The sequence below is a fragment of the Hyperolius riggenbachi genome, chromosome 2 (assembly GCF_040937935.1).
Source record: "Hyperolius riggenbachi isolate aHypRig1 chromosome 2, aHypRig1.pri, whole genome shotgun sequence".
Lineage (NCBI taxonomy): Eukaryota > Metazoa > Chordata > Amphibia > Anura > Hyperoliidae > Hyperolius > Hyperolius riggenbachi.
Window position 1 is genome coordinate 228307584 of NC_090647.1, and position 21668 is coordinate 228329251.

General features: G+C 44.5%; 1 protein-coding gene across 2 annotated transcripts in view; it reads right to left on the bottom strand.

The window, feature by feature from the left end:
- Window positions 1-21668, bottom strand: part of CHST10 (carbohydrate sulfotransferase 10) — a 67282-nt gene that overhangs the window by 36313 nt on the left and 9301 nt on the right. For both annotated transcript variants that reach the window (XM_068268272.1, XM_068268273.1), the window contains exon 2: window positions 8859-8994. In XM_068268272.1, the coding sequence (XP_068124373.1) occupies window positions 8859-8958 (100 nt within the window). In that variant the 5' untranslated portion in view covers window positions 8959-8994. The remainder of the gene's footprint in view (window positions 1-8858; window positions 8995-21668) is intronic.

Consider the following 21668-nt stretch of genomic DNA (forward strand, 5'->3'; position numbering starts at 1 on the left):
GGCGGCAGCAGCAGCACCACCACCACAACAAATTGTGAACGGTTTCAGGCTGAAATCTGTTCACAATCTGTTTGCAGTAAAGGTAGCCATACAATCCCTCTCTGATCAGATTCTATCAGAGAGGGATCTATCTGTTGGTCGAATCTGATGGCAAATCGACCAGTGTATGGCTACCTTTAGTCGTGGAGAGGGCTGTTATCTGACTTTTATTATCTCAACTGTAAGTGAACTGTTTACTTTTTCTCAGATAGAGGAGAGGTCATTACTTCACAGACTGCTCTGAAAGACTCATTTTGAACGCTGAGTGATGTGTAATCTGCACATATTATAGAATGATGCAATGTTAGAAAAAACACTATATACCTGAAAATAAAAGTATGAGAATATTTTCTTTGCTGCTAATCTTCTAGTAATTATTAATAGTACACAACCAATTCACTATATCATATTTTTTTTTTTTTTCGCTTCAGTGTCTCTTTAAAGTCGCTCTCCTGGCAAAAATTCTATCAAATTGGCTCCTTTCTGTTAGTTTTCTTAAAGAGTACTAAAAGGTAGCCATACACTCGTCGATCTCTCCGGCAGATGCAAACACACTTAACAAATCTCACAGAAATGCATGCCCCAACATGCCTGCATGATTGTACGTTCACCCAATTTTCGATTAGTATCAATCGCCGGGAAATCTTGATCAATTAGGGAGTGGTGGAAGCGACTGGTTCAAGCAGTGCATCATTGTGGTCAAATGATTTTAAACAGATTTCATGCTGAAATCTATTGAAAATCCATGTGCAGTGTGTGGAAGGAATAGATCCCTCTCAGATCAGATTAAGATCAGAGAGGGATCTATCATTTTTCCACATCAGGTGGCAATCTACTAATGTGTGGCCAACTTAAAGGACTACTGTAGGGGGGGGGGGGGTCAGGGGAAAATGAGTTGAACTTACCCGGGGCTTCTAATGGTCCACTGCAAACATCCTGTGTCCGCGCAGCCACTCACCGATACTCCAGGCCCCGCCTCTGGTTCACTTCAGGAATTTCCAACTTTAAAACCACTGTGCCTGCATGACTGTGTCCTCGCTTCCGCAGACGTCACCAGGAGCGTACTGCGCAGGCACAGACGATACTGGGACTGCGCAATACACTCCTGGTGATGTCAGCGGGAGGGAGGGCACGGCTGCGCAAACACAGTGGTTTTCCGACTTTAAAGTCTGAAATTCCAGAAGTGAACCGGATGCGGGGCCCAGAGCATCGGTGAGTGGCTTCGCGGGTACAGGATGTCTGCGGGGGACCGTTAGAAGCACCGGGTAAGTTCAACTCATTTTCCCCCGACCCCCTACAGTAGTCCTTTAAGATGTTAAAATGTTCCGTATATACTTTTATTCAGAGGTATTCAATGGGGATCATGTGACAGTTGCTTATTTAATTAGAGGAGATGCAGCCAGGGTGCTAATCACCATCGTGGAGAAGGATTTACTCAACCCCACCATTTCATTGTGGTTTTGGACAGAAGCCTCCTGGAGTGGGCAAACACAAGCCTGCAAGGTCTTTGTCCACAATGTGGAGCAGTGAGTTACCTCTGGGTAAAAGGTATTCATATCCCTTTTTTACCATCTTTAAAGAAGGTAACCACGCCTTTTAAGTTACTATGGCTTCAATTCATCAAAGGGTGTTTGATAACAAAATCCCAGTCCTTAAAATACCGCATTCGGTATTTTACACTTCACTGTGCTAATTCATCAATATTTTCACATGTGTGGTAGAGGTTCGTTAAGTTACCGAAGTACTACGGCTTCAGTTCATCAAAGGCTGTTAGATAACAGCAGAGTGGTGCAGAGCAGCTTGGAATGTCTCTGTGTTGTTACAAGCTGATAACAATAGAAGGCATCCAGACATCCCTTTACATGTAAACGTGTTATATTTACTGTTACTTAGGGCTTGTTTCCACTGTTGCGACGCGATTTCGGCCGCATTCCGACGCTTGTAAAAACGCATGCGGATGCGTTTCCACATGCATTTTTACCCGCGATTTCGCATGCGATTTCGCATGGCAGGGTGCCATGCGAAATTAACCATGACACTGCCAGGGCTAAATAAAATTGAAAAAGGTGCGAAATCGCACGCGAAATCGCGGGTAAAAACGCATGTAACAAACGCATGCGTTTTTACTATTAAATACATTAGCGGCGATTCGCACGGATTCCCGACGCAGGCGAAATCGTTGGCTCTTTTGTGCGTTTTTTTCACGCTGAAAAAAACGCACCTCAACAACGCTACAGTGGAAACAGGCCCATCCACTTGTATTACATGTGCGGATCTGCATGCGTTGGACGCATGCAGATTCGCGATAGTGGAAACGAGCCCTTATACTGCCTCTGCTGCTCTGAATCTGTCCATCAGTCTTTCTTAACATTCTACTTATTTGCCACAACGTAGATAAACTTCCTGGAGACATTACAAATGCCATGCTTGGTGATTTCAGCACTTGCATCTTTGCATATTCAAACAGGGACTCAAAGGGTTACACCACCGAAGGGTATCTGGGGATATCTTTTGTCCCGTTCTCTCTGCTCACTGCCTGGGAGTTCTGGAAGCTTGTGTGGAGAAGCCTGTGTGACCTAACAGCACCTATCAGCTGCACTTGCAGGAGAACAGGGGCTGTTTCTATTGGCTGCCTGCTCCTGCTAATCATGAAAACATTCACACAGAAGGCTTTCAAAGCCTGTAACGACAGGGGAGAGCTGGAGATAAACACCGAATGTGTTAGCGAATGTGTCCAATGTGTTAGCGAATGTGGTAACCTTGATGAATTAACATTTACTGACATTTGCTGACACGTGTTGAGCACAAGTCGGTAATTTATCTCATTGCTCTGTCATTTCAGCTTCTCATTCGGTAACAGCTTTGATGAATTAACATTTTCGAAAGTGCTCCGTTAAGTCAGCTGTTTTCAGCATTACCGAATGCGGTAATGCTTGATGAATTGAAGCCTATGTACAAACCATACATTTATTTGCATTTATTTTCCCATAAAATAAAATTCAATCTACCCAATGCCCTATTTAGATGATCTCATAGATAGGTTGGGTGGTGCCAGTTTCCTTACCACACTAGACATTAATGAAGGGGAGCAAAGAGGCAAAAAGAAAAGGAAAAGGGTACAGCTAGTTTTAGATATCTCCCAAGAAGCTAGTTTTTCTGCCAATTGTACCATAAGACTTGTGTTTGTTTGGTTTCTTGTTTTTTTTTCTCTCCCGTAAAGTTTGTAAGTAGTCTATACATAACATGCACAGAAAAAAAGACTAAAAAGACTGGTGTTGGTAGATCACAAAGTCTCCTGTACAGCACAATTTAAGAACTTCAGACTGTCTGCTTGCACTGTGTCCAAAATGCAAAAAGCACCCCTACCTACACAATGTTACAAGATATATTCTGTATGTCCTAGTTCTCTGCATGTGTACGTGTATGTCTTGGTATGATGTATATATGTTCTGCTTTTTATTGTATAAATGTGTTGCTCGTGCACATATGGATGTGTTGGTGCTGCGTGTTTGTGTGCTTGCAGCATGCAAATGCTTCTCTTTATTGGGTGTATGTTTGTGTGCCCTGGCACTGAGTGTTTTCATTGTGTATGTATTCACTAAACCACCTCCACCCAGTATATGTGTGTATTTGTGCCCTCTGCTAGTATGTGTGTACAGTGTATGTGCCTGTTTATGAACTTCCCCCAACCGTGAGGTTACTGGCTCCTAACCTTTTTGAGCTAGTTTGTAGATTTTGATAAGGTTTGTCCCTTATGTACACTGTGACTGTTTACGGTGACTGGTAAATATTTGACAAAGCCTCAGTGCAAGTAAAAAAAAATTATTTTAACCACTTTACCTCCGCAGTGCTAAATTTCTCCGTCCCTCTGCGCACTGCTTCTCCCCCAGGGACGGAGAAAGGCGTATGTTTCTGTTTACATGCCTGGAGTGGGCGGGGCAACACGCTCGCACACTCTAGCCAGCCCGCACAGCAGTTGACTAATTGGACATTAGGAACGAGTGTTCCTAAATCCAATTAGAGTCCCCGATTGATGTATGAAGGCTGCTTCAAAGAGAAGCAGTCTTCATAACAAACCGCCGGCACATTGTTATTGTGTCCGTGTGCGCGCGATCACGCGATCGCGCGTGCACACACCCACCCGCACAGCCCCTGCAGTCCAATGATTGGTTATTGGGGACCCCAGTCCCCAATAACCAATCATACCACATGACAAATAAATGAATGGAGACTGCCTCTGCTTGAGGCAGTCTTCATTCATAACAACAGTTGTAAACAAAGGTGCAGCGCGCGATCGCGCGCCCCCGCGCCGTGCGCACGCACGTGCACACCAGCTCCACAGTCCAATGATTGGTTTTGGGGACCCCAGTCCCCAATAACCAATCATATTGCCTAATAAATAAATGAATGATGACTGCCTGGGAGGAGTGAAAAATGCTCTGGTTTTTAAGGGGAAAACCCCTCAGTTGTGAAGTGGTTAATATTGGATATGGTTTTTCTGCATGTTTAATAGTGTAAAGTAGTGATGGGAATTCCGGCTCTTCTTAGAGAATCGGCTCTTCTGAATCGGCTCCCATTAAAGAGCCGGCTCTTACGGCTCTGAATCGGCTCTTCATTAAATATAACTACACACCACTCAGAATCGGAGTAAACGCCCCGCCCCCGTCTCCATGACAACTCCAGACTGCTTCTCTGACTGGGGCAATCCCTCCTGCTACTGCTCTGCTCCGCCTCACACTCCTACAAGCTGCAAGAGGAGGACTACATCTCCCAGCATGCCTCAGCTGCCTTTATTGCAGAGCTCCGTGGGGGCGGCTGAGGCATCGGCTCTTTTAAAACTGAGAACCGGCTCTTGTCGTTCGCAGCAAAGAGCCGGCTCTTAGAGCATTTTTTACCATTTTAAATTTGTAATGTGATTAGTACTCTGTTTTTTTCTAGATAATAAAAGAAGGTTTTACACTATTTGAGGCTCCCTAGATAAAACTAGATCTACCGTGCTTGCTGCTGCTAAGAGGTGTGTTGGAGGCCAGCAGGCATTAACCAAGAGTTCATACAAAACCAAGAAGCACAAAGCAGTAAATGCTGCTCAAAAAACTGCACTTTATTCGAAAAATTTATATAAAAACACACATGTTCAACATTTGTAGTTTGTCAGAAAAGTCAACTGACAATAAAGTTTATTGCTAATGCAATATAGCGTGCTGCTAACTGTTCTGGACAGTGGAGGAAGCCCATTAAGAATAGTATAATTCCCTACAACAAATGCCTGCTGTGACAATAAATGGCATTTATCATTGGTGACGTCTATATTTTATCACATGTGAGGAACCTGTTGGTAACAAATTGTGCAATGTAAGGTCGTAACCACTCACAAGGGACGAAAATAGGCGTAGTCAATTCTAGTAGGTGGTGCCTAAACCAGATTCCAAAAACAGCACAACCAATATCTACCAATTGATACTTCGGTAATGCCTATAAATGTAACCCTGCAAGGAGACCAGTGAGGTAGTATGTCAAAAAAAGGTCATAAACCACTCGCAGAGGGCATAAGTAGGCATGACCAATGTGATCAGATAACACCATTAGAGATACTCATAATTCAAAGCAGCATAAATATCACTGATTGGAGTATAGGTAATCTATGAACATTAAGCAATTACCAATCAGTGTATAATCAGGATATTGGGAACACTATATCCTATTCCTGTGAGGAACCCAGTGGGTTAATGTACAGTATGGGATTTTAACCACTCACAGAGGATAATAGGTGTGCCCAATATGGTAAAAACCCAAAACTCACCTTTTCACTCTGGCCTACTACCCCTCACAAGTGCTCTAAACCTACAGCTGAACTCTGGTCCCCTACCGTTCGTGTCCTTACCTCTCCCTCTAGATTGTAAGCCTTTGGGCAGGGTCCTCCTCCTTTTGTGTCCTACCTGATCATGCACCTCCATTACTGTGAACCCATGCTATGCATCTGAGTGAACTTAACTTGCCTAATCTCCATGCTCAATCCAGTGACTGACTAAGCATTACCTGGTACTCATACTGTGCTGTGTGATCTGGTTTTCTTGTATTCCTGTATTGTCATATTGCTATACGTCACCCCTAAATATTGTCTAACCTAAATTAATGTTCAGCGCTGCGTAATATGTTGGCACTTTATAAATACAATAAATAATAATAATAATATGGTCAATTATAAATAATATTCTTAGAATACATGGGGGCCAGCAAGAGGGCAAATAGACAGTAAAGCCGCTATATAGATAATAGGATCAAAACTATGCACAAACTATGATGCATGGTATTGCTGGATGCCGCGGAAGGCGGGTAATACACAATCCCTGCGTTATGGGCCGATGTACATGCAGGCTATAAGATGCCACAAAGGAACTGAAGGCACTTATCTTATTAGATGTGTAGGCTGTACATCATTTGTAGGCACTGCAGCAAAAGGCGCCTGATAGCGGCTCTTGCAGTAGCGAACAGTGCTGGCTCCCGCATGTGGTAATGGCGGCGGCTCCTGTTGATCAAACAACGGCTCCCAGTATAGAATAAAGCGTAGCGTAACGTCTACGCATTTCGGCCCGCCCACCGGAGCTTTGCCAGGATGTGCTACGTCATCACTTGACGTGATGACGTAGCACGTCCTGACGTCAAGATAAGTGCCTTCAGTTCCTTTGTGGCATCTTATAGCCTGCATGTACATCGGCCCATAACGCAGGGATTGTGTATTACCCGCCTTCCGCAGCATCCAGCAATACCATGCATTATAGTTTGTGCAGCCAAGGGGACAAGTACTTCCCATCCTCTATGGATCAATATAAGTTGGAATAACTAGTTCAAAACACACATGGACAGTGTACCAGCCGCCTTTCGCGGCATTCATTAGCAATTTGTGTCACAGCCTGCGCAGTAAAACGCACAGATATTTCTTTGTCTATCTGGAACTGTATATACCCAAATAACTGGTGTGGAACAATCTTCAGACTGAAACTTTCTTGCATGTGATATGCGGTTGTGAGATATCCACACAGAGCATGCCAGTTTGGGTCGTTCTTGCTATAATCTAGCTACAGTGATTAAGACTATGTGCTTGTGGCTGCATACATACTGGAAAGAAATAAGCTTTTTTTGTGCTGTACAGCAATTGTGCGCTGGACTGAGATATTTTCAATGGATAAGCTGATATAATTTCATTCTAATGATGCTATTATAAAGGCAATATTACCTAAACATTAACTGAGTGGCAATATATTAACTGTTGGCGCTTGCAATTTCACAGTTTTGGAATGTGGCTGGACTGTAATCCACAATATGGTGGTAACTGCTTTCAGTGCAATATACGCATGTGGTTTTTGATCCTACTATCTATATAGTAGCTTTACTGTCTATTTGCTCTCTTGCTGGTCCCCATGTATACTAAGAATAGTATCTATAATTGACCATATTGGTCACACCTATTATCCTCTGTGAGTGGTTAAAACCCCATACTGTACATTAACCCACTGGGTTCCTCACAGGAATAGGATATAGTGTTCCCAATATCCAGATTATACACTGATTGGTAATTGCTTAATGTTCATAGATTACCTATACTCCAATCAGTGATATTTATGCTGCTTTGAATTATGAGTATCTCTAATGGTGTTATTTGATCACATTGGTCATGCCTACTTATGCCCTCTGCGAGTGGTTTATGACCTTTTTTTGACATACTACCTCACTGGTCTCCTTGCAGGGTTAAATTTATAGGCATTACCGAAGTATCAATTGGTAGATATTGGTTGTGCTGTTTTTGGAATCTGGTTTTGGCACCACCTACTAGAATTGACTACGCCTATTTTCGTCCCTTGTGAGTGGTTATGACCTTACATTCCACAATTTGTTACCAACAGGTTCCTCACATGTGATAAAATATAGACGTCACCAATGATAAATGCCATTTATTGTCACAGCAGGCATTTGTTGTAGGGAATTATACTATTCTTAATGGGCTTTCTCCACTGTCCAGAACAGTTCGCAACACGCATTAGCAATAAACCTTATTGTCAGTTGACTTTTCAGTGCAGTGGGGTGCTGATCCAGGACATGTATAGCCAGGATGAAGGAGAAGGAGGGAGTTGCCAGAGCGCATACAGCTGTCTGTCATAGTGGACAGCAGTGTTTAATGGTGAGCGGAGAGGCACCTGTATTGTTTATTAGTGGCAGATGCTGTGTTGCTCTGGCCACGAGTGTATGTTCAATACTGAATTGCTTTGATGGTATCCACGGAGGATACGGAGTGGGAGGTGGCGTGAGCCGAAAGTCCAGGTGTTGATAATACGCAGTTGCTGCCTGTAAATCGGGGCAGCTATTATAAAGGGTAAGCATGTTACGCAATTTTGGAGAGTGTGGTGAACCTCCTCCATCGCTGTTACAAAAGTATATGATGTTGTTTTTGTTTCATTTTGAGGAAAACTAGATTTAAAGAAGAAAAATAATATATGGTCTAAGGAGAACATTCTAAATAAGACTCATTTCCTTTCAGGGCGAGAAGTATAGTATGGATATTTAGGCAGCATGCAGCATTTTTGGAGCACTTGCAATTAAAGAAATGCAGGCATTTGGTCCACATATTGCAATCGCAAACATCAGCGTTTGTGATTTGTGATTTCTAGTGGGTCCTGGGCCTGAAACTAGGTCCAAAATCAAGGCATTAACGGTCAAATAAACAATGGCAAGTTGTTTTTTTTTTTTTCAAAGAAGCACTTTACTGGAATTAAGTAAAACATAAATCTAAAGGAATATAATAAAAATATGCATTAAACTCCTACCCTCTGGACTTTTCATTGTCAGGGTAATGAACTTGCTTGCAACCATCAGCATGAACAGGACCCAAAAGCATGCGAGGAGCAATAGCCAACGGTGGTGCATGATGTCAAATACCAGCCATAAATTCTCTATAGTGCCCTGAAAAACAAAGAAATGTCAGGTTAATTGATTAGATACTTTCAAATACACAGTAAGGACTGAGTAGTAGCCTACGCACTGTACCATGCTAGTCATTGTTAAAGCAGACAGTTTTGAATAAAGATGATACAATTTTGTGGCTAACACAACATATTAAAAGAGCACACTTTCAATATACACTCTCAGGCCTGGTGCACACCAAAAACAGCTAGCAGATCCGCAAAATGCTAGCAGATTTTGAAAAGCTTTTTCTTCTTTTTCTGTAGCGTTTCAGCTAGCGTTTTGCGGTTTTGTGTAGCGGTTTTGTAGTAGATTTCATATATTGTTACAGTAAAGCTGTTACTGAACAGCTTCTGTAACAAAAACACCAGCAAAACCGCTCTGAACAGGCGTTTTTCAGAGCGGTTTGTGTTTTTCCTATACTTAACATTGAGGCAGAAACGCATCCGAAATCCAAAAAATGCCTCACCCCGGGAGGATTCGTTTCTGCAAAACGCCTCCCGCTCTGGTGTGCACCACCCCATTGAGATACATTGACCAAGCGTATCCGCAGCCGCAACCGGCTGCAAAAACGCCGAAAAAGCCGCTCGGTGTGCACCAGCCCTCACAAGAGTACACTTCTTACATTCTTGTAAATATTTGATATTTTTTAATGAAACAACACTGAGGGCTTTTTCACAATGGCGCAGTGCGACATTTTGCCGCAGCCTAACGCTAAGGCAATTAAAGTCTATGGGGGAGTTTACATGGCATGTGGTGCACCAAAAATACCCTAACCAGAGCACATTCCTACATTACTGTGTGGCTCCTGTGTCGATCTGTAAGTCATGTAAGTTTATGGCGGCGCATGTTTTTTTAAAATGACCATCGCACATTATACGTGTCACTCTTGCATGGAAGCGTATTTTAGCAATAAGCTTCCGTGCACGTGATCGCTTCGGCCACAGGAAGTGAGCGTCACTTCCTGCTTGTCTGGCTGACAGACGGGATTACCGCGTACTAACACAGTACTCCCCGAAGGCCTGTTCCACTACCGCCAATATTCATTGTGAAAGTGGCCTGAATATAAAATAACTCTACACGCAGCCATTAATGTCTAAACTGCTGCCAACAAAATTGAGTATACCCCTAAGTGTAGAAAGTCACAACTCAGCCCAATTAGACATTTCCCAGGGTCATGTTAATGGTTAGTGTTAAAAGATCTCATGTGTGAACAGGGAGCAGGTGTGTTAAATGTGGTTTTATCGCTCAAACACTCTCTCATATTGGTCACTGGAAGTTTAACATGGCACCTCATGGCAAATAACTCTCTGGGGAATCTTAAAAAAAGAATTGTTGCTCTACATAAAGGTGGCCTACGATATAAGAAAATTGCCAACACCCTGAAACTGAGCTTCAGCATCATGGCCAAGGCTGTACAGTGGTTTAACAGGCCAGGAACCACTCATAACTATAGGGGTTGCAGAGGTAGTGACCGCATTGGGGCCCTTGGGCCAGAAGGGCCCCGGAAAGGCCCTCCCTTAACTACAGTATTAGCTCTCTATTGGTCCTGTGCTCATAATAATCACTTCTATAGATACTTTGAATAGTGGTGATCATTAACAAATTGATCCCTATCCCCTTCTTGCACCTCTGACACTGTAGTTGCCATTGGCAGGTTTTGGTGCACCGTATCAATAGTTATGTATAGAGTGCTTGGGGAGCCCCACTCTAAAACTTGCTTTAGGGCCCACAGCTCTTTAGCTACGCCACATGGTCATGTCTAGCAGAACTCACAGAGAAGTATGCTATCAGTTTGGTCAGGTGATAGATATTCAAGTCTCTGATTTGATAGTCATGATCATGTGCAGGATGTGATCAAACCAGAGCTTTGCAAATCAGCTGAACAAATCACATACTTTTTCATCAGTTCTCCTAGACAGGACCATCACTGCTAAGGTCATGGATTACATGAACCATGTCCTGTGGTCTGAGGAGACCAAGATAAACTGATATGGTTCAAATGGTGTCAAGAGTTTGTGAGGGGCAAAATTTGCAGAAATTTGGGCGCTGCCATAGGCGTCAATACAGATATTGTTTATAGAAAGAAGTTTGGGTACTATTATTCTACTAATCGATTTTTAGGGTACCCAAATTTCCAGGTGCCCTTTTAGCATGTATGCAACCAGGCGAGGGGGTAAAAGGAAAAATGTGTCTTGCCTACAGTCAAGCATGGTGGTGGTAGTGTCATGGTTTGGGGCTGCATGAGTGCTGCTAGCATTGGGGAGCTAAAGTTCATTGAATGCCATGAATGCTAACATGTACTGTGACATACCGAATCAGAGCATGATCCCTAGGCTGCAGGGTAGTTTTTCAACATGATAACGACACCAAACAACTCTAAGACAACCACTGCCTTGCTAAATGTGTGGGTAAAGGTGCTGGATTAGCCAAGTATGTCTCCAGACCAAAGCCCTATTGAGCATCTGTGGGGTATCCACAAATGGAAGGTGGAGGAGCACAAAATCTCTAACATCCACACAATTCATGGAGGAGTGAAAGATGATTGCAATGGCTACCTGTGATGCTCAAGTGAACTCCATGCCCAAGAGAGTTAAGGTGCGTACACACATGCGACTATAGTCGTTTGTAACGATCGTTCCCCGATCTTTACCAACGACGATCGTTACAAAAAACGAACCACCGACTATTAAGGCAAACGACGAACGAGCCACATCGCTACAAAAGAAAGTTCTGTCTCGGCGGATTTTAACCAACGACGATCGTTTGCAAAAGTAGTACATCGTTGGAAACGATCGTTCGTACTAGGCTTGACATGCGCATTTCACTATTTCTCCATGGAACTTCTCATTTTTATGCGCAGGCGCAATAGTTGCTTTCTGTGATGTAACGTTCGTTCTAACGATCAGATCGTTACACACATTTTAAAACTATCTTTACTTAGGTCGTTCTTTCATCAATTAAAAGTTCGTTCGTCGTTCTTAACGAACGATCGTTGTCGCATGTGTGTACGTAGCATAAGGCCCACTCCACATGGATGTTAAAAGCAGCAATCTCAGGGTTTTTAATTAAGCACTCTCCAAATTAACGTACCGTACATCGCCTTTTACTGATTGGTACCGGCTTTTCCAATTGTTTGCGCAAATGCTGCACTCAATCTTGTCATCTCATTTCATCCTTGATGCTGACTGACTATGTTCCTCGATGCTCCCCTGCGGGCACGCAATGCATTTATCGAACAACATGAATCGATGAGAATCGCTTCTCCACTTGTTTGCAGAGAACGTGAAAGCCAGTTTGACCAGACCCTTAGGGCCGGTTTCCACTAGTGCGGAAACCGGGCTGAATCCACAGAGTTTCCCCGCAGGCAAATCGCACGGGGAAACTCTGCCATAGGAAACAATAGCGCCGCCGGCCGAATCCCTTACCTTAGCGATTCTGCCGACATTGCCGTCAGTTTCCGTGCGGGAGGCTGTGAATCCCATAGCCGTGCATGGCATGGCTTCTGGAATTCATCAGCGTTCCCGTTGTCCAGGAAGTGCCACCGCGCGTCTCGCAGCCGCGCGCGGTGGCTAGTGGAAACGGACCGTTAAGGCAGTGCTGGTTGGCACGCAAAAGATCGACAATTTGGGCACAATTTTGACAATTTTCACTTAGGTTAGGTTATGATTGTCGGTTAACCTCCTTGCCGGTTATCCCGAGCTCAGCTCGGGGTAACCTGCGCAGGAGGATTTCTCAGGCCCCGCTGGGCCGATTTGCATAATTTTTTTTTTATTGCACGCAGCTAGCACTTTGCTAGCTGCGTGCATACTACGATCGCCGCCGCTCGTCGCCGATTCGCCACTACCCGCCATGCCGCCCCCCCCTCCAGACCCTTTGCGCAGCCTGGCCAATCAGTGCCAGGCAGCGCTGAGGGGTGGATCGGGATTCCCTCTGACGTCCATGACGTCGGTGACGTCATCCCTCCTCGTCGCCATGGCGACCAGGGAAGCCCAGCAGGAAATCCCGTTCTGGACGGGATTTCCTGCTTACTCTGATCGCCGGATGTGATCGGAGTAGGTGGGGGGATGCCGCTGCTCAGCGGCTATCATGTAGCGAGCCCCTACATGATTTAAAAAAACAAAAAAAAAAACAAGGTGTGTATGAGGATCTGCAGATATCATAGACTATGAATGCATTTTGCAGGAATGGATCAGCAGGAACAGATCTTTTACAGATAATGATCTTTTGAATGTGTACAGGCATCTTTGTGTGCAGCATCTTGCAAAGATTTTATCTGATGGGGAGTGCAGCTCCATAGAATACAGGATCTTCTCAAAAAATTAGCATATTGTAATAAAGTTCATTATTTTCTGTAATGTACTGATAAACATTAGACTTTCATATATTTTAGATTCAAATACACACAACTGAAGTAGTTCAAGCCTTTTATGGTTTTAATATTGATGATTTTGGCATACAGCTCATGAAAACCCAAATTTCCTATCTCAAAAAATTAGCATATTTCATCCGATCAATAAAAGAAAAGTGTTTTTAAAACAAAAAAAAGTCAACCTTCAGATAATTACGTTCAGTTATGCACTCAATACTTGGTCGGGAATCCTTTTGCAGAAATGACTGCTTCAATGCGGCGTGGCATGGAGGCAATCAGCCTGTGGCACTGCTCAGGTGTTATGGAGGCCCAGGATGCTTCGATAGCGGCCCTAAGCTCATCCAGAGTGTTGGGTCTTGCGTCTCTCAACTTTCTCTTCACAATATCCCACAGATTCTCTATGGGGTTCAGGTCAGGAGAGTAGGCAGGCCAATTGAGCACAGTAATACCATGGTCAGTAAACCATTTACCAGTGGTTTTGGCACTGTGAGCAGGTGCCAGGTCGTGCTGAAAAATGAAATCTTCATCTCCATAAAGCTTTTCAGTAGATGGAAGCATGAACCCACTTTTGAACCAGAAACAGCGGCAGAAGCGCCTGACCTGGGCTACAGAGAAGCAGCACTGGACTGTTGCTCAGTGGTCCAAAGTACTTTTTTTTCGGATGAAAGCAACTTTTACATGTCCGTCGGAAATCAAGGTGCCAAAGTCTGGAGGAAGACTGGAGAGAGGGAAATGCCAAAATGCCTGAAGTCCAGTGTCAAGTACCCACAGTCAGTGATGGTCTGGGGTGCCATGTCAGCTGCTGGTGTTGGTCCACTGTGTTTTATCAAGGGCAGGGTCAATGCAGCTAGCTATCAGGAGATTTCGGAGCGCTTCATGCCTCCATCTGCTGAAAAGCTTTATGGAGATGAAGATTTCATTTTTCAGCACGACCTGGCACCTGCTCACAGTGCCAAAACCACTGGTAAATGGTTTACTGACCATGGTATTACTGTGCTCAAGTTGGCCTGCCAACTCTCCTGACCTGAACCACATAGAGAATCTGTGGGATATTGTGAAGAGAAAGTTGAGAGACGCAAGACCCAACACTCTGGATGAGCTTAAGGCCGCTATTGAAGCATCCTGGGCCTCCATAACACCTGAGCAGTGCCACAGGCTGATTGCCTCCATGCCACGCCGCATTGAAGCAGTCATTTCTGCAAAAGGATTCCTGACCAAGTATTGAGTGCATAACTGAACATAATTATTTGAAGGTTGACTTTTTTTGTTTTAAAAACACTTTTCTTTTATTGATTGGATGAAATATGCTAATTTTTTGAGATAGGAATTTTGGGTTTTCATGAGCTGTATGCCAAAATCATCAATATTAAAACAATAAAAGGCTTGAACTACTTCAGTTGTGTGTATTTGAATCTAAAATATATGAAAGTCTAATGTTTATCAGTACATTACAGTAAATAATGAACTTTATCACAATATGCTAATTTTTTGAGAAGATCCTGTAGACTGTGTAGAGTATGGCTCTCGCACTACATGGAAGGGGGTAAAGTTGGTCTGTGATCTTGCCTTTTCCAAAGACTTTTATCTCAATTGTGTATGTAGCATAAAGGCTCATACACACATCAGACTATAGTCTTTGGAAAATGAAAGATCACAGACCAATCTTACCACCCTTCATGTAGTATGAGAGCCATACCTTCGTCTTTTCTATGGAGCTGAACTCCCCATCAGAAAAAAAATCTTTGCAAGATGCTGCACACAAAGATGCTGTACAGACACAAAAGATCAGTATCTGCAAAAAATCTGTTCCTGCCAAAGATCCGTTCCTGCAAATTGCATTCATAGTCTATGATATCCGCAGATCATCATACACACCTTGTTTAACTGACATTCATCTGTAGATCAGACAATCATCTGCAGATCTGAAAATCCATCCTGGTGGATCTGATCTGCAGATGAATGTCTGTTAAACAAGGTGTGTATGATGATCTGCAGATCTCATAGACTATGAATGCATTTTGCAGGAACGGATCTTTTGCAGGAACAGATCTTTTGCAGATAATGATCTTTTGAATGTCTACAGCATCTTTGTGTGCAGCATCTTGCAAAGATTTCTGTCTGATGGTCTACTCTATGGAGCTGAACTCCCCATCAGTGATGGGGAGTTCAGCTCCATAGAATAGACCAGTGGTTCCCAACCTTTTCCGGCCGCGGGGAACACTTTCTGACCAAAATTTTCCCCGGGGAATGGTGGGGGTGGGGGGGTCGGGTGTTTGCGCGACCTAGTGGACAGTGCCGTGCGCAGCAGGCTATGAGGGGGGGGGGGTTGCTGGGGTGCGGCTGCATAGCTAGCATAGTTGCCCCAGTGTAGGAGGGAGTTTAGTTGCCTCAGTATAGCTAGTATAGTGCCCCAGTATAGCCAGAATAGTGCCCCAGTATAGCCAGAAAAGTGCCCCAGTATAGCCAGAATAGTGCCCCAGTATAGCCAGAATAGTGCCCCAGTATAGCCAGAATAGTGCCCCAGTATAGCCAGAATAGTGCCCCAGTATAGCCAGAATAGTGCCCCAGTATAGCTAGTATAGTGCCCCAGTATAGCCAGTATAGAGCCCCGAGTATAGCCAGTATAGTGCCCCAGTATAGCCAGAATAGTGCCCCAGTATAGCCAGAATAGTGCCCCAGTATAGCTAGTATAGTGCCCCCAGTATAGTGCCCCAGTATAGACAGTATAGTGCCCCAGTATAGCCAGAATAGTGCCCCAGTATAGCCAGAATAGTGCCCCAGTATAGCCAGAATAGTGCCCCAGTATAGCCAGAATAGTGCCCCAGTATAGCCAGAATAGTGCCCCAGTATAGCTAGTATAGTGCCCCCAGTATAGTGCCCCAGTATAGACAGTATAGTGCCCCAGTATAGCCAGAATAGTGCCCCAGTATAGCCATAATAGTGCCCCAGTGTAGCCAGAATAGTGCCCCAGTGTAGCCAGAATAGTGCCCCAGTGTAGACAGAATAGTGCCCCAGTGTAGCCAGAATAGTGCCCCAGTATAGCCAGAATAGTGCCCCAGTATAGCCAGAATAGAGCCCCAGTATAGCCAGAATAGTGCCCCCCAGTATAGCCAGAATAGTGCCCCCCAGTATAGCCAGAATAGTGCCCCCCAGTATAGCCAGTATAGTGCCCCAGTATAGCCAGTATAGTGCCCCAGTATAGCTAGTATAGTGCCCCAGTATAGCCAGTATAGTGCCCCAGTATAGCTAGTATAGTGCCCCAGTATAGCTAGTATAGTGCCCCAGTATAGCCAGTATAGAGCCCCCAGTATAGCCAGTATAGTGCCCCAGTATAGCCAGAATAGTGCCCCAGTATAGCCAGAATAGTGCCCCAGTATAGCCAGAATAGTGCCCCAGTATAGCCAGAATAGTGCCCCAGTGTAGCCAGAATAGTGCCCCAGTATAGCCAGAATAGTGCCCCAGTATAGCCAGAATAGTGCCCCAGTATAGCCAGAATAGTGCCCCCCAGTATAGCCAGAATAGTGCCCCCCAGTATAGCCAGAATAGTGCCCCCAGTATAGCCAGAATAGTGCCCCAGTATAGCCAGAATAGTGCCCCAGTATAGCCAGAATAGTGCCCCAGTATAGCCAGAATAGTGCCCCCGTATAGCCAGAATAGTGCCCCCGTATAGCCAGAATAGTGCCCCAATATAGCCAGAATAGTGCTCTCAGTATAGCCAGAATAGTGCCCCCAGTATAGCCAGAATAGTGCCCCCAGTATAGCCAGAATAGTGCCCCCAGTATAGCCAGAATAGTGCCCCCAGTATAGCCAGAATAGTGCCCCCAGTATAGCCAGAATAGTGCCCCCAGTATAGCCAGAATAGTGCCCCAGTATAGCTAGTATAGTGCCCCAGAATAGTGCCCCAGTATGGGTAGGTGATGCCCCCCGCCCGTCCTCGCCGCTGTTATTACCTTAACAGCTACCGCTCTCCCCTCTCCAGTGCATGTGTTTATTCAAGGCAAGCAGCGTATCTCCCGATATGTATCGCCGTTACTATGGTAACCGAGCCCTGATTCCTGCGCATCACAGAGCAGCCGGGAGATACGCTGCTTGCCTTAAATAAACACATGCGCTGGAGAGGGGAGAGCGGCCGCTGCTAAGGTAATAGCAGCGGCGAACGCGGGGACGTGCGGGAGAGGGGGGGGGGGGGGGGAAGAGGACGGCACACCAGGCAACATGCCGCGGCACACTGGTTGAAAAACGCTGGAATAGACTGTGTAGGTATGGCTCTCATACTACATGGAAGGGGGTAAAATTGGTCTGTGATCTTTCATTTTCCAAAGACTATGGTCTGATGTGTGTATGCACCCTTAAAGGGATACTTAAGTCAAAAAAAAAAAAATGATTTTTACTCACCTGGGGCATCCCTCAGCCCCATGAAGCTGAGTGGTGCCCTCGCAGCCCCGCTCCGATCGTCCTGTCCCCGCCGGCGGCTACTTCCGGGTTCGGCGACAGCCGCCGACAAGCCGGGAACGCGAGTGATTCTCCGTGTTCCCGGCCGCTATATCACCCTCTATGCTGCAATAGCGTATGTACGTTCCCGCCCGCTATATCACTCTCTATGCTGCAATAGCGTATATACGCTATAGCAGCATAGAGGGTGATATAGCGGCTGGGAATGCGGAGAATCACTCGCGTTCCCAGCCTGTCGGCGGCTGTCCCCGAACTCGGAAGTAGCCGCCGGCGGGGACAGGAGAATCGGAGCGAGGCTGCGAGGGCACCATACAGCTTCAGGGGGCTGAGGGACAGAGCAGTGCTTTTCAGCACTGCTAGATTTGGGCGCAGCCGGCGCCTACATAGACTACAATAGGAATCATTCCTATTGCAGCGCTCAGTGAGTAACGTTGGCTCCGTCAAAAGACGGAGCCGAGGTTGCTTAAAAACATAATAATTCGGCCTCCAGCAATCGCTGGAAGCCGAATTATTTCATTCCCCCACTATCCATGGCGGCCTGGAGGGGGAATAGTAATTAAATCGGCCCGGACTTGTGCAGAAGCAGGATCAGCCATATAACGCTGTATCCTGCGCCCAAGTCTACCGGCGCCGATTTCAAATGTACTCCTGAGGGATGCCCCAGGTGAGTAAAAATCATTTTTTTTTTTTACTTAAAGAGAATCTGTATTGTTAAAATCGCACAAAAGTAAACATACCAGTGCGTTAGGGGACATCTCCTATTACCCTCTGTCACAATTTCGCCGCTCCCCGCCGCATTAAAAGTGGTTAAAAACAGTTTTAAAAAGTTTGTTTATAAACAAACAAAATGGCCACCAAAACAGGAAGTAGGTTGATGTACAGTATGTCCACACATAGAAAATACATCCATACACAAGCAGACTGTATACAGCCTTCCTTTTGAATCTCAAGAGATCATTTGTGTGTTTCTTTCCCCCTGCAGCTATCTTCCACTGAAGTGTCAGGCTGTTTCTTCCTGCAGAGTGCAGACAGCTCTGCCTGTATGTAATTCATCAGTATGTGAAAGCCCAGCCAGCTTGTAAAAGATAATAGAGCAGAGAGAAGCTGCCCTAATCTAAATAACACACAGGCAGTGTGCAGAGAGGGGCCTGGAGGGGGGAGATGCATCACAGAACCACAACACTGAAGAACTTGGCAACCTTCCAGACACAGGCTGACAAGTCTGACAAGAGAGAGATAAGTTGATTTATTACAGAGATGGTGATAGTAGAACGTGCTGCAGTAAGCCAGAACACATTAGAATAGCTTTTGGAACTTGTAGGATGATAAAAAACAGGATGCAATTTTTGTTACGGAGTCTCTTTAAGTATCCCTTTAAGGGTGCATACACACATCAGACCATAGTCTTTGGAAAATGAAAGATCACAGACCTATTTTACCCCCTTCCATGTAGTATGAGAGCCATACCTACACAGTCTATTTTATTGAGCTGAACTCCCCATCAGATAGAAATCTTTGCAAGATGCTGCACACAAAGGCCTCTATTCATAAAACTGTTCTGCAAGTTTTTCGATCAAAACAGCGGACTTTCCCGACCATTTAGCACAGTGTGCATTCTTAAAAGCTGTTTCCGCAAGAAAAGTTACAATTCCCCAGCAGAGCGATAAATTCCCCCCTTGTTCGGTGATTTTCTAGATTTATCTAGAAAAGGTAACAAAATGTCCATTCATAAAGATTAGAGGAAGCGGTATGTGGACGGGAAATACCGCTTCCTCTGATGTAGCGAGAAGCGTGCGGAATACATACAAGTGAATGGGACAGACCTCCCAAGCAGCAGCAGAGAGAGCAGCGCACGGAGGGACTCTGCCTGCTTCTGTGTTTCCGCAAGCCTACCGCCAGCCTACAGCGGGAAATCTCCGCACTCTTATCGCAGCTGTCAAGATTTTTTATGAATGACCACCCAGAAATCTAAAATACCGATGCGGTATTTTCCCTCCACGAATGTTTTCGCCCCAAAGGTTTTATGAATAGAGGCCAAAGATGCTGTACACATTCAAAAGATCAGTATCTGCAAAAGATCTGTTCCTGCAAAAGATCCGTTCCTGCAACATGCATTCATAGTCTAGATCTGCAGATCCTCATACACACCTTGTTTAACAGACATTCATCTGCAGATCAGATCCACCAGGATGGATCTTCAGATGATTGTCTGATCTGCAGATGAATGTCTGTTAAACAAGGTGTGTATAAGGATCTGCAGAGATCATAGACTATGAATGCATTTTGCAGGAACGGATCTTTTGCAGGAACAGATCTTTTGCAGATACTGATCTTTTGAATGTGTACAGCATCTTTGTGTGCAGGATGTTGCAAAGATTTCTATCTGATGGGGAGTTCAGCTCAATAGAATAGACTGTGTAGGTATGGCTCTCATACTACATGGAGGGGGTAAAATTGGTCTGTGATCTTTCATTATCCAAAGACTATGGTCTGATGTGTGTATGCACCTTGAGTTTAGAACTTTTTCAGTTTAGCCCGTTACTTATGCATGTTCCATTGCACATATGTTCTTTACATCAAAATCAGAAAAGTAAACTATGAGGCATTTGCATTAAAGAACGTTACGCAGAATGATGTGCATAAAGCGTAAGGCCTCGTTCACACTATGGGCTTGATTCACTAAACCGTGATAACTCAAATATCACACCTTATCAAAAGATATCACACCTTATCAAAGTTAACACGCCTTATTAGAGTAGCACAGCGAGCGCTACAAACTTATGCCTGCTAATTGGCAATGGCACTCGTCCTGCCCTGAGCCCCAGCGGGTTTGTAGCGCTCACTATGCTACTCTGATAAGGCGTGTTAACTTTGATAAGGTGGGATATCTTTGATAAGGTGGGATATTTGAGTTATCACGGTTTAGTGAATCAAGCCCTATATGCGTTGCGATGCCCATTTCAGTAACCTGTATGGTGTGCGACATGCAAGAACACCAGGCGTGCATATACTACACTGTCTGATGTTCAGACTACATGAGCACTGCTGCATGCATTTTTCAGCAAAGTGTAGCACTGATGGCGTGCATTGCATTCTAATCTCACGACCACCTGCATTTGATAGTCTGAACGAGGTCTTATGGCATGATAAGTAGAGCAGAATGCAATACATTACATGCAGTGCATTACACCCTACTCCCCTTGCTTATGACTTTCCGCAATTTATTCTGCTTAATGCACTTTAGTGTGTACTGGGGTGTACACACTAAAGTGCATTAAGGTCTCTCACCTATGACTCTTTTACACTCCTGTTAGAGCAGCAAATATATATTTTTTTAAATGTGTAACTTAACTTACAGTGGTAATTCTTCTAAAACATGTGGTGGCGTCTACCTTCTGTGTGTTTGCAGGGTTATTAGCTCAGTTGACCTCTCAAACAGTAATAATTAACCCCATTCTTAGGGCTGGAAGGTAATGCAGGGTGGGGCTGACAGACTGCACTGTCACACATGGAAAATAGCTTTATAGTCTGCAAGATCCAGCTGCATACAGAACTCAATGCATCTACTTAAAAACAAGGAACTTTACAATTTATAACTTAATGAATAAAACTTATTTTCACAATATCCTTTTATAAAGAATTTAGTCAATGCTTACCTCACTCAGATTTACATTTATGCAAAAAATTGTGCGCTTAGGATCAGGGGAGTAACTAGACTTAATAGGGTCTCCCTGCAAAAATGATAACATGGGGTTCCCTTGGCAGGATTGCAACCTCATCCCTTTAAATACTGACACATCTAAGTAATACAGGTTCTGGGGTTACTCACATAATCAGTGCCTAAACTGAA